The 14015-nt window shown below is 37.5% G+C and overlaps 1 protein-coding gene across 1 annotated transcript; it reads right to left on the bottom strand.

The window, feature by feature from the left end:
• Positions 1 to 11486: 11486 nt before the first annotated feature.
• On the bottom strand, positions 11487 to 12255 carry LOC148579468 (uncharacterized). Its single transcript, XM_088490320.1, has 2 exons — positions 11644 to 12255; positions 11487 to 11501 (listed from the first exon to the last, which is right to left on the bottom strand). The coding sequence occupies exons 1-2, from the start codon at positions 12253 to 12255 to the stop codon at positions 11487 to 11489; spliced, it is 627 nt and encodes a 208-aa protein (XP_088346446.1).
• Between the last annotated feature and the right edge of the window lie 1760 nt (positions 12256 to 14015).

Genomic DNA, 14015 nt, shown 5'->3' with positions numbered 1-14015 from the left:
GCCCGCATGATTGCAATGGTTCGGGGGGCAGCAAGGGGCATCACAGTGCCAACAAATTTGACGGTGTTATGGAGCTCATTGCAGCAGTTACTGCAGGAAATGGGCGGAACCGGTGGTGTGGCGATTGATGAATCTTTCTTCCAATCTTTGTTTAATGGACTTGTGAAGGAAGGCGAGATTCAAGGATCAGTTCGTGCAGGAGTCCATTGGACACCAGCTGTAACTGACATGTTTGCAATCGATTATGCATTGTCAAAGTGATGTCCAGATTAAGGTTTTATGGTTTCTTTCTTGGGCCTTTGTTTTGGTTGAACCCTTGATGATCCTTCTCTCAATGTTTGGTTGGCAACAATTGGAAGCAATTTTAAATTCTTTTGACGTATTGCATTTCCAGTTTTTACTCTTATGTAAGTTCTGTTATGTTTTTTAGAAGTTTTATTTTTCTGTTATCATTGTTGAAATGTGCAAATTGACATGTAAATGATGGCAGGTTGTTTTACATAGGCATTTACTAAGAACAGTAGCAGCTCCTATGGTGGATATGCTTCTTCATGATCTGGTAATTCTATACCATAAATTGTCTGTAAACGTAATATATATCTAGAGGGTTTAATATGGTCTAACGCAATAGATTCATCATCTGCAGGATGAACAGAACAAATTGAAGAACGGTGTTGAGCTTCAGGAGGCTCCAACTTCTGAATCTATTTCAGTTAGTCCTGGAGACAGAGTTGCAATTGTAAGAATAAGATGTTATTTGCATCAACGTCTGTATTGCTTTTGTGTTTGCTGCTGAGCATTAGTAGGAGCCATAGAATGAGTACTTACATTTTGTTTATTATTTCCTTTTGTAGTCCAAGAGGTTTCCTAGACCTCTAGCAGATAAGGCTCTTGCTGTTGTAGAAGCATTGGAGGGAAAGGATGGCATTTCTAATTTTGCAACAAATCTTGTTGTTAAGGTTTATGTAATTCATTGCCAACCATTTTTCAATTTACAGTTGCGACCAGTTGGGTGAAAATATCGTTTTTCTTAAGCATCAGAACTATTCTCCTCTCTGATTTGTGAACAGTATAATTAGAAGTTGAATGTGAATGTTCAAACCATAATGTTGAAGTATTCATGGACGCATTTAGAGCAGTAACTGAAGAGAGGTAATGTGTCTATTATTTTGTTGAGCTTCAGGAATGATTTGACCTCCAGTGCTTCTGTAGTGATTCAAGCCTTGCAATGTGATTTGATGTTGAATATTCTTTTTTTCCCTCAGTGCATAGCCTTTGAAAAGACTCCACAAGAAACTCGAAAGAACACTTTTACATTCATATCGTAAGGTATTTAGGCTTTCACCTGCATAAAGCTTTATCAGAATTTGTTTGAATCTACTAGATTCACAAATATACTGTCGATAACACTGGTAATGTATTAAATATCAGATTGGTAGACCAACTGAAAATTACCCAAAATATTAATGTGCGAGTGTAACTGCTTTCCCAGAGCCTGAGAGGCTAAATTTGCACAGGCTTTTAGGATGCTGGCACAGGTAGCTGCATCTGCAGTATTTTCAGCTCTTTGCATATCAATTAATAGCTTTATACCTTCTTCAGGGTGTCCCGTCTGAACATTACCCGAGATCAGGTCTGTCCAAGGAACTGAACTTTGAATAGCCCAATTTGCAAAAATCCTATTTGCTTCCCCGAATCACATTTAGCATACATGTCAACCAAAGAATTAACTTGGGCAAACTTTATTTGAATATTCCCTAATTCTCTCTTAGTTACTCATATTGGATTTTTTTACTTTTTCTTATTAGCTTGTGTTCCTATTTTTTTTTAATATTAATGCCTTTAATATTGAGGAAAGTACAATTGCGATTGCAAGGGCTTCTACGTTAAGTTCGTAATTTTTTTCAGTAGTGTTTTCATGGTGGCGTTGACTTGAATGTATTGTTGTTTACGTTTGCTACTTGTTACTGAGTTTTCATGAGAATTTGTTGAGGAACGGAGTTTTTGAGTATAATATGTGTGAGTTGTTGTATCAGTTTAAGGAGTGTTGTTCTGTGCGGCGTTATTGTTATTATAGTTTCAGATGTGTGAGATGGTTCCTACACTATTTAGCTTGGGGGTGATTACAGTATCTTCAATGTGTTTTTGAATCCCTAAATTCAATTCAATTCTGTTATCTGGAGCTCTGTTGAGATTGAGGGTCTTAGGTAGGAGAGGAAGAGATAGAAACTTGAATTATATCAAAATTATTACATTAAATAGGTTGGATTAGAAGTTTGTGCATTGTAGATCAAATCTAAAAAATTTCATATCAATCTAAAATCATTAGACATACTCTTTTATAGATCAAAATTGATGGTAATATATAAGAGTTTCAAATATGCATAAATATGAGTTGTCAGTCTTATTGATGTTCAATTTTCACAAAATTCAGTGCAAATTAATGGTATAATTTTGATTAAAATAACACTGATGTGATTTGATCATATATAAAGTAAATAACAAAATTGATTCTATGCTATCTTCACAGATATGCCTTGATATTTTATGATATCTTCTTTATTTCTACTGGGGGCTTCAGCATCAACATTTTGATCCTTTTTTTGCTTTCCTTTATTGGATTAGTGTGTTTATCAGTGAGGGTTTGGTTAGCTTTCTTCACAAGCTAATTAAATTTATGATGTTAACATACTTTTTTGTTAAAAGAGCATTGGTTTGGTTAGCTTTCTTCACAAGCTAATTAAATTTATGATGTTAACATACTTTTTTGTTAAAAGAGCGAAAATGCTGACCTTTCATCATTGGAAATTCCAAAGACAATGAATATCTGCATGCTTCATCCCCCCTCCCTCGTTCATGATAGATGGTAAAACTGATTTTAAATATTTATGTTGAATTAGGTGATTACATTCTTACTTTATATAATCTTGGTAACATATAAGCTTCTCGTCTCATTTTTTCATGTTATTTTTCCTTATGCTTTTCATCACTTGTTTTATCTATCAAACTGTGATGATGATAGGAGTCATCATTTGGTGGCCTTGCAATGTGGTCGTTCTATACTTTTAGAATTTTCTATTTCTGGTTCTAGTTTGTTCATATAAACTGAAGTAAACAACTTTTACAGAAATTGGGTAGACGGTTGATATTTGGAAAGGGGCATAAGCAGCTGGATTTCCAGAATGATAAGAGAAGAAAAAAAATTAGGAAGTTCAAGGAATCAGCCTGGAAATGTGTTTATTTTCTGTCAGCAGAAGTACTTGCTCTGTTCGTAGCTTATGATGAACCTTGGTTTACTAATACAAGAAATTTTTGGGTGGGGCCAGGGAGCCAGGTCTGACCAGATCAAAAGATTAAGTAAGATTATTTTCTTACAAGCCCAGTTATTATAGTTATCCAGTTGCAATGTTTAATATCTTTCATCAATCATTTTCCCTTGCTATAAATTTTTTGTTCAAATTAAGTCTGGTGATAGAGTTGTAAGCTCTAAACATTTCAGGTTGAAACTGAAGGCACTCTACATGTATGCTGCTGGATTATATTCCTACTCCTTCTTTGCTTTAATATTTTGGGAGACACGGCGTTCTGACTTTGGGGTGTCCATGGGTCACCATGTGGCTACTTTCATTCTCATTGTGCTGTCTTACATTGTTAGGTGTGTTAATTTATTATTATCTTGTCATGCAATTTTTTTTTGTTTTTTAATTGTAATTTCTTTGGAGATACAAATCTATAATTTTCTTAATTTGTTTGTGTTTGTTTATTTTTCGCAAAATTCAAACTGAAATGGTTATATACTTATATCTGTGAGGATTCTTGATTAAATCATGCTAATTACCAATGTTTTGAAAATCGGACCGGACCGGCAAGTTGAACCGGTTCAACCGGGAATCGGCAGTAAAAACGATCCGGTCCACCTCTAATAACCTCTTCTTAGAAAATCGCTATCAAACCGTCGAACCGGCCGAAAACCGGTCGGTTCTACTGGACCGGTAACTCTCCGGTTCTTGATAAACGACCCTGTTTTGATTTTTTTGAGGAAAAAAAAAAACCCAACGTTGCGTTAATGCATTTACAGTTTACACCCTCACCCCTTCCCCCAACAACCCCCTTACCAATTCGTGAATCACTCTACTCTAAAGCAAAGTTATATCCCCAAACCAAAACCCTAGGTCCTCCCTACAACATTTCTGCCGCACTGCTGCCGCCGTCCGTGCTGTCGGCATCGTCTGTGGCCAAGCCCTCTCTTGTAGCTCAGCGTCCTCCTTCCCCCTGTCCTCCGTCCGTCCTCCGTGGCTTCTCTGTTTTGTTGGCTTGGAGCAGCTCGCCGTGTCGTCGCTCACCGTCGTCTCCCCGATCGCCGTTCGTGTCTCCGTCGAAGGTTAGTGTCACAGCTATCTTCTTCAGTTCTTGTTCGTGTCTCAGTCTTCTCTCGCCAGAGCCTCTGTTTGCTGATTTCACTTATTCAATTCGTCAGTTCTTCAGTTCTTCAGTTCGTGTCTCAGTCTTCTCTCCCCATAGCCTCTATTTGCTGATTTTTAATGTGAAACTGTGAAATTGCTAATTTTTGCTGATTTTGTGCTGCTGCTCTTTCTTTACTTCCTGAAATTTTTGTTGAAATTTTCTTGTTGTTGCTAAAATTGAAAATCAAATCATTGTTGACATTTTTGTTTAGGGATTAGGGATTACTTGTTGCTGTTTTGTAATGTTTGTTGAAATTTCAGGTTTAGTGTGATTAGGGATTACTTGCTGCTGTCGAAATTTCAAGTTCAGTGTGACTAGGGATTACTTGTTACTATGTTGTAATGTTTGTTGAAATTTTAGGTTTAGTGTGAATGTGTGATTAGGGATTACTTGCTGCTGTTGAAATTTCAGGTTCAGTGTGATTAGGGATTACTTGTTGCTGTACTTGCTGCTATTGAAATTTCAGGTTCAGTGTGACTAGGGATTAGTTGTTGCTGCTAACAATGCATTTGTGAATAATAACTTACTCCAGTCCTCCTAACAATGCATTTGTGAATAATTTGTGTGTTTTTTTTTTGCGGAAGAAAAAAGAATAAAAGGGGGAGGGGGTCGGGGTATCATTTGTTTTCCTTTAGCTTTGTGGTTTCTTTTCGGTAATCTTTTATCCTCTGTTGTATTTTCCCCTTCCTATCAAATAATAGCTCATATAAAAGATTCACTAAATTAGAAAGAAGATCTTTCCATGCATAAATTTCAACAATTGATTACAAAGTGTAATATTACAGTTGTTGGTTGTCTGTATAATCTTGCTTTTCGATGCTCAGTAGTTTTACATCTTTCTTTGCCAGCTATGAAGTTTGGCTCACATTGGATAAGGAAAAGCACAAAGTGGAGGGTCGAAAATATTATTATGTGTTCAATAGTCTTCTATATTGCTTGCTTGTTCTGCATATATACTGGTGGGTGCTGATATTTCGGATGCTTGTTAGACAAATTCAAGCAAGAGGAAAAATTAGTGATGATGTTCGATCTGGTAAGTTGAAAGATCCTGGCTTGCTAATGTAAACTCTTGATTCAAAGAGCATTGTTCTCAATATGTTTTGCATGCTTAGTATGTTCATGGAAGTAGACATGCTTTAGAAGTTCTGGCACAAGTTATTAATGTGTCATCTGAATCTGGTATCTGTATTGATATGGTAGCTAGGTTTTGGTTGACTTCTTCCTCTTAAATTGCTTCCTTCAATGTAATTGTATATGATTGTAGGACATCTTTGTGCCTTAACACATTGCTGTCTGCAGTTTACTTTTATTCAATAAATCTTGATGGATTTACGTCAACTATATTGCTTTATTTTCAATAGTAGCTTCAGCCTGTAAAAGTTTCAAAAGCTTAATATGAATTTCTTCCAACTGATTATTTGATTTCGAACTGCTTCATTTCCATTATGCAGATTCAGAAGATGAAGATAGCCATGAAGATTGAGATCGAAAGCAAGACCATAATGTAATCTTAAGGCAAAGGTGAATTTTGAATGGTGGCAACCGACAAGTTGTTTCACACTTTGGAGTTTTACAAAAATAGTCACATTTTTATGTGGAATCATGTTTAATATAGTAGTTAATTCTATAACATTTAAAAGCTTTAGAAGGGTATTCCACAAGTAAAATGGCTTCAGCCATTGACACTCATCAAGCCATTGCCTCTCTCGGGATGTATGTTTTGAACATTGTGTTTCTCTTTGAGGCAAGATGGAATTCAAAATGTCCATTGTGTTCGGTTCCAACTAAATAGATATAGAAATTATAAGCATCTGCATTAGTTTTACTTAATCCTGTGTGTTTTCCTTAATCTGAGGTAGATGTTGCTTGGATTCTTTCTTGCAGATGAATTGTCTTAGCTTCGAAATTCTTAAATCAATCTACAATGGAGCAGTTGCTAATGATTATGAACTAAGATTTCAAGTATTAGAGGAATATAATGAAAAGAAGTAAAAAAAATCCACTTTACTATACACATTTCCACCGTTTACTTAAATTCAAGTTTCAGGCAACCAAGATCCTCTAAAACAAGAAACACTCAACATTAAAAGAAAATGTATAAGATAATTACTTTTATGCACACAAAGACAACTCAATCATTGCTCCAAACCCATCTTTAAACAAATTCTTAAAATCCGAAAGAACCGTGAAAATTCCTCGGTTCCCTTTCTTTAATTATTCTGAACTCTCTATGCCATGTTTATTAATATTAACCATAATTCACTTGCGGAGGGAGTAGGACATTTATTTATCAGATCTCATTAATCATTATGAATTTGAACTCACTATGCTGTTCTGTGTCCAAACAAGGATTTGCAAAAAATATTTTTTTTCAGTCCAATCAGAATCATATCTTACAACATAAAAAATCAGCATGTTAAAATCAAATTGCACAAGGAAGTAAGAGTTGGAACAATCTATTAATGGTGATTCTACATTTTGTGATAAAAAGACAACATTAAGTAGTTCCAACCTACAAACACTTGATGAGATACAAACCAGAAAATCATATGCTTATTTAACACCTTACATGACTTACAATTTCAGAATATAATAAACAAAGCAATAAAACCAAGCACCAAAGGAACTAAGGTAGATATGCACGTAAATCCATAAAACTTTCCATAAGAGAAAGTGCATAATTCAGTCTACAACTCAACTCTGTAAGAAGAGACTCTTTAAACAACAAATCATAAGGCAACTATACAAAAAAACTATTTGATAACATAAAACAGCCAAAATTGCTAGAAAGAAATGCATAACAGCCAATCAGGTTACATATCTTCTCCGGTTACTACACCTTTGAATCCTGGCAAAGCTGGAAATCTTCGTTTGCACCCAATTGTGCTTGAGGCCCTCCAGCAGAACTAGGTCGACTAGTCAGTTGAGGGAAGTCATTCATGTCAAAACGAGAATTATCACTTGAGTTTACATCATTCAACATATCCATAACATGGCTTTGTGAAAGTGGACCACCAGCATTGGGATAAGAGTTCCCTAGCATTGAAATCACCTACGGAGATCCTGAATCAAAAAGCTCTTGTCACCACAAAGAAATACTTCAATACCTATCATAAGCTCAAATGAGTATCAATCGTAAGAAAAATATTTGTGCATTCAACATGCATGAAAACAAATATAAATGATTTCATCAAGCATATTACATACAAATCTAAAACAACCATCAGTTCTTTAACAGTTTTCAACATGTGGAAGCGAACAATGTGGTTGCATAGAAGAAGGCCAACTAGTTGGACAAGCTGAACCAATGCAAACAGAAAATAAAGTCATCTTCTCTATGGCTGCACTTGCACAAAGCAAATGCAATTAGGGGTCATTGCATGAGAACATCTTTGTGGATAAGTATTGTTTAACACCATTATAATGGACATCCATAAAAATACGTACCTTGTGGAAGCACAACACTCATCAATCGATTCTGTCCCTGTACTCCTAAGCCACCATATCCACTGTTTGCACTCATCAATCGATTCTTGCGCACCTTGAGGTTGTGCATTGGCAGAATCCATATCATGTAGCATTACATCCTTTAGGGGAAAACAAAATTCCAAATCACAAGAAACTATTACCATCAAGCCAGTGTATCAAAAACAATCTTACTGGGTGTGAGCATCTAAGTGTGTTCCTTTGCAAAACTTATCCAAATAATTTTTTTAGTGTTAAAATAACCAATGAGTCAACAACAGCACAATCATCACAATGTAATTGTTCATCATCCTCATTCTTACCATTGCTCGGTTTTGGCGCCTGGATTCTAAGAAAAACACTCTTACTCTTAACCTGTTTCTTTGGAATGCCATTATATCATGAACCCTATCTGCTCTATTATAATCGTACCTATCCAGTTCCAAAGCCGTTGTCTCGAGAGAAGAGTCTCGCGCCTCTTCCGAGCAAAGTTTTGATTCGATACCGGAATTCGGAGGAACAACCACATGGCAACGGCGGTTTGCTCCGCCAAAGCACTCCTTACTGAACCTGGAAGCACTGCGGCGAGGATTAGAATTTGAAGGAGACTGCGATAGCATTAAACTACGGTGACGCAAATCATGTTCAAAAAGAACAGGAACCTGAGGAACAAAGAGTGGATTGGCGGGTAAAAAAACGGGAGGGTTGAAATTGAATGCGGTAGGGTTCACAAGAACGTGGTTGGGAACCTGACGGAGATGGTGGTGGTTATACGGCGGAGGAAGAGGAATGTACATATTTGGGCGACGGGAGTGATGAAAGTAGGGATCCATGGCAGCGGAGAGAGGAGACAAAAGGACAAACGGAGATGGAGGAAGGAGATACAGAAGATTAGGGTTCATTGTGTGGGAGCTTGATTTGGGGAAGAATTTGGGCGACGGTAGTGATGAAAGTCTGGATCCATGGCGGCGGAGAGAGGAGACAGAAGGACAAACGGAGATGGGGAAGGAGATACAGAGGATTAGGTGTGTGGGAGCTTAATTTGGGGAAAAATTAAAGATTGAATTTTTAGTAAATTACATAATCACCCACTTTGGGCTATAATTTAATTACTAATAGTTTAACTATAGTTAACATAGCAACCAATTAAAAGATGACAGTCACAAAGGGTAAATTACATGTTATTATAGGAAGGGTAGAGTAGAATTCACCATATATATATATATATATATAAAGCAAAAAAAAAAAAATAAAGAAGAAAAAAGAAAAGAAAAAGAGCAAATCATAAAAAGGGGACAAAATGCCCCAAAGTAAATGGTGAAAGCAATGCGTATGTACTGTACTCGAAATTCGGATGCATGAATATGTGGAAAACATAATCAATGGGTAGATAGGCTTTATATTATGATTACATGCATTGTCCTAAGTTAGGTGGAAAGTTTAAGTTAACTAAGGATTCAGATTTTAGTCCACTTGGCCAAATACAATCCTACCTTGACCATAACCCCATTACAACCCTTAAAAGACCTCTTGATATGTGTATTTTGTGCATTAAATTTTTGTTGATTGTTAGATGAAGAGCAAGCCTTAGAAAGCAAGGTTAGTTGAGAATTGAGAGAATCGAACCTTAAACACTTGAGTGATTAGAGTGTATACACTTCCGGTGAGGGTTCATTGCTCGATTCTTTGTTCCTGGCTTTCACGAGCTATTCTCTTCTGCAAGTCTATTTGTACTTCATTTTTATGATTTGAATTAGTGAAATCTAGTTCATATTTCTTCTTGAAGGATTTGTTTACTTTTAACCAAGTAGGTAGAAATATTTTGCATGTAGTTGCATTCATATAGATAGGTTACATTTCATACTTTCTACCATTCCTCTTCACTCTCTTATAGCTTCTCTTGAGCTTAGCATGAGGACATGCTAATGTTTAAGTGTGGGGAGATTGATAAAATACTATTTCATGGTTTATCTTGTGCTCAATTGAGTGGTTTTTATCAAGTCTTTGCACACTTATTCATACTAATTGTATGGTTTTACATTTTCCTTCCTAATCTTGTGTTACGATTCAAAACATGTTTCCTGGGCCCTTAAATTTTCTATTTTTAATCCTCTCTTATTACCATTGGATGCCATGATATGTGTGTTAAGTGTTTTCAAGGTTTATAGGGCAGAAATGACTTAGAGGATGGAAAGGAAGCATGCAAAAGTGGAAGGAATACAAGAAACTAAAGGAACTGCTAAAGTTGTACAGCCTGACCTCTTGGTACTAAATCGACCATAACTTGAGCTACAGAGGTCCAAATGAGACGGTTATAGTTGCGTTGGAAAGCTAACATCCGGGGCTTCACAATGATATATAATTTGCCATAGCTGCCTCGAAGATAGGCGACACGCACCCGTAGATCACGCACATGCGTGACCTGGCAAAAAACCAATCTACGCTCACGTGTGGACGACGCTCACGCGTGACTTTGCAGCGACCTGTACGTACCAGAAACCACTGGGGGCGATTTTTGGGCTATTTCTGACCCAGTTTTCAACCCAGAAAACACATATTCGAGGCTATAAAGTGGGGGAATCCATTCATTTATTGAGATAACATTCATAATTCACAATTTTAGGCTTTAGATGTAGTTTAGTAGAGGGAGAAGCTCTCTCCTCTCTCTTAAGATTTAGGATTTAGAATTTCTCTTAATTTTAGGATTGCTTCTTCTCAATTCCAGGTTCAATGTTCTTTTAATTTAGTTTCTCTTATCTACTTTTATTCACTCTATTACTTTAGTTGCCCTATTTCAATTGCTAATTACTTATGTTTCCAAATTGGCTTATGAACTCTTCATGTTAGATTTGAATATTCTATTTAATGCAATTTGAGGTATTTCAGATTTATGATTTCTTTCTTCTATTTATGATATAAATAATTTAGATTTTTTCCCCTTTGCTTTGGTTGAGTAATTGGTGACACTTGAGTTATCAAACTCAGCTGTTGATTGAAAATTGGAATTTGCTGATTGATTTGGATCCCTCTAAAGCTAGTCTTTCCACAGGAGTTGACTAGGACTTGAAGAATCAAATTGATTAGTCCACTTGACTTTTCTTTATTTAGTAAGGGTTAACTAAGTGGGAGCAATAAACAATTCTCATCACACCTGATAAGGATAACTAGGATGGGATTTCCAGTTCTTATACCTTGCAATGGTTTTCATGATAATTAATTTACTTTCTTGCCAGTTTATTTTTCTTGTTCACTATTCAAAATCCCCAAAAAGATAATCTTCCATAACCAATAATAAATCACACCTCCCTGCAATTCCTTGAGATACGACCCGAGGTTTAAATACTTCGGTTATAAATTTTATTGGGTTTTGTTACTTGTGATAACCAAAGTTTTTGTACGAAAGGATTCTCTGTTGGTTTAGAAACTATACTTACAACGTGATTATTCTTATAAAATTCTTTACTAGTAAGAATCCGATCGTTAGTTGTCAATTAAGTCACACCAGAATATGGAATGATTCTCCGGTGGGTGCCTCATTGCTTCTTCTAAGCTAAAACTTACGACTCTCCCATCTATCTCAAATGAGTAGGTTCCCGAATGGGCATCCAACTTGAATCTAGAGGTCCTCAAAAACGACCTCCCAAGTAGGATAGATGATGTCCTTTTGGATTCACTTGGTGGCATCTCAAGGATATGAAAATCAATTGGAAATACCAAACCCTTTATGTTAACCAACACATCTTCTGCAATACCCATCACAGTTATTATGATCTTGTCCGCCAAGACAAACCTAGCCGCTGACCGCTTCAACGGTGGGAGCTTCAATATATGACAAATGGAAAGGGGCATAATGCTAACGCATGCACCAAGGTCACACATACAATCAATGAATTGGACTCCATCAATGACACAAGAGACTAAACAAGGGCCTGGATCAACACACTTTTCCGGAATGGCTCCCATCAAAGCCGAAATAGAACTCCTCAATGGAATGGTTTCTAACTCATGGATTCTATCTTTGTTCATACATAACTCCTTAAGAAACTTCGCATATTTAGGCACTTGATATATAGTATCAAAGAGAGGGATAGTTACCTCTACTTTCTTGAACATCTCTACCATTTTTGGGTCAAGTTCTACACGCTTCTTAGCCTTTCTTGCCAATGTAGGAAATGGGATTGGTTGAGCCACTTCCTCTAAGACTTGCTCCTTTCTAGGGACTTCACTCCTTGGTTGAGGGTCTTCATCTTCAACTATCACATGTGCTTCCTCCTCCTCTTCAATTTCTTTTATCTCAACTCCATCCTCCTCTTGAGTAGCTATCATTGGGCTAAGTGCCTTTGAGTTCTTCTCTTTCAATTAAGTTCCGTACCTCAAGGTTATGGCGCTGATTCCACCCTTGGGGTTGGGTAGAGGTTGAGAGGGTATGGCACTAGAGTTTGGAGCTTGAGGAGTAGAGGTAGAAGGTGACTCCATGCGAGCAATGAGGGCTTGAAGGGTAAAAGTAAGACCATTGAGACTTGAGTTGAGTGTATTTTGGAGTTCTTTTTGCCCTTAGAGTATGGATCGGAGTGTCTCATCTTGATTTAAATAAGGGGAGGGATATGTGATTTGTGGTGCTTGTGATTGGTTAGGTTGAGGTGGTTGTCTATGAGGTGGTATTTAGGTTTGGTAGTTCCTTCCTTGGTTTGGTTGTTGAGGTGGTGGGTTTTGTGAGTATCGGTTTTGTGGGTTATTGTGTTCCATCTTTGCTTGCCTCCATTGTCCCTATCTCCTTGTTGATAATTGTCCCACCAACCTTGGTTAGAGCTATCCCTCTAACCTTGATTAGAGTTGTTACTCCCTTGGTTATAATTGCCTCCTTGTTGGGGGTACCCTTGGTTGTAATTGCTCCCTTGTGAATGGTATCCTTGATTAAGGCGATCATAGTAGGAGCGATCATAGAAGTTGTGGGTAGCCGCTAGAGTATTATCCTCTTGGAGACTTGGACATTCATCCGTGTAGTGGGAGTAGCATGAGCAGATGCCGCATACTTCTTGGGGGACCAATTGTTGGCTTTGTTGGTGTTGAAGAGAGGGTGGAGGTTGTTGTTTATTCACTTGGAGTTGCTTTAGAAGACTTGTCATCTCACACAAGGTCTTGGTAAGGGTAGCGGTCTCACCACTAGAAGAGACTTCATTCACGGCCTTTGGGCGGTTGATTCTCCGTCTAGCATGTTGAGTGGATTCGGCCAAGTCGGTAATGAGTTGCCATGCCTCCTCCACCGTCCTATACTTTGTCAAAGAACCATTGCTTGAGGCATCCAATAGATTCTTATCTTTCTCTCTCATGCCTTGGCACACATAGCTAAGTAATACTTGAGTGTCAATCATGTGGTTGGGACATGAGTCAAGAAGTTTGCGAAACCGTTCCGAATACTCATATAGGGTTTTCATCTCGCCTTGTACAATACAAGAGATCTCCTTTCTTAGCTTGTCCATCATTTCTATGGGCATGAATTTATCAAGGAATTCTCTTCTAAGCAAGTCCCAATCATAGACAACATCACTAGGTAAGGTATAAAACCACTCCTTGGCTCTTCCCTCAAGAGAGAAAGGGAAGGCAAACAACCATATAGCCACTTCATCAGATCCTTCCCTCCTAGTGGTCGAGCATACACCATGAAAGTCCTTAAGGTGTCGAATTGGATCTTGTGCGGGAAGTCCATGGAACTTTGGTAGAAGATTGATGAGAGCGGTCTTGAGTTCAAAGTTTACATTCAAGTTGGGATGAAGTACATGAAGAGGTTGGAGAACAAAGTCCGGTGCACCCGCTTCCTTGAGAGTAACTCTCCTTGGAGCAGCCATGTTGTCAACACCTAGATCAAAAGAAGAACTATTAGTAGTATCAATGGAAGAGTAATTAGTGCCTTCCTTGAATGACGAGTCGGAATCTACTTCGGATATGGTTGGTGAATTGGTAAAAACCTTTTCACCTTCCTCAAAGGCTAACTGCCTCCGAGCTTGCCTAATATGAAGCATAGTTCTTTCAATTTCCGAATCAAATGGGGATAAACTCGGATTTGGTAGTGAACGCATCATACAATG

This window comes from Arachis ipaensis, chromosome B10 (assembly GCF_059453495.1).
Source record: "Arachis ipaensis isolate K30076 ecotype BB chromosome B10, ASM5945349v1, whole genome shotgun sequence".
In the NCBI taxonomy this organism is placed as follows: domain Eukaryota; kingdom Viridiplantae; phylum Streptophyta; class Magnoliopsida; order Fabales; family Fabaceae; genus Arachis; species Arachis ipaensis.
The sequence above is the reverse complement of the archived record's forward strand: the minus strand, read 5'-3'. Positions and strand labels throughout refer to the sequence as shown.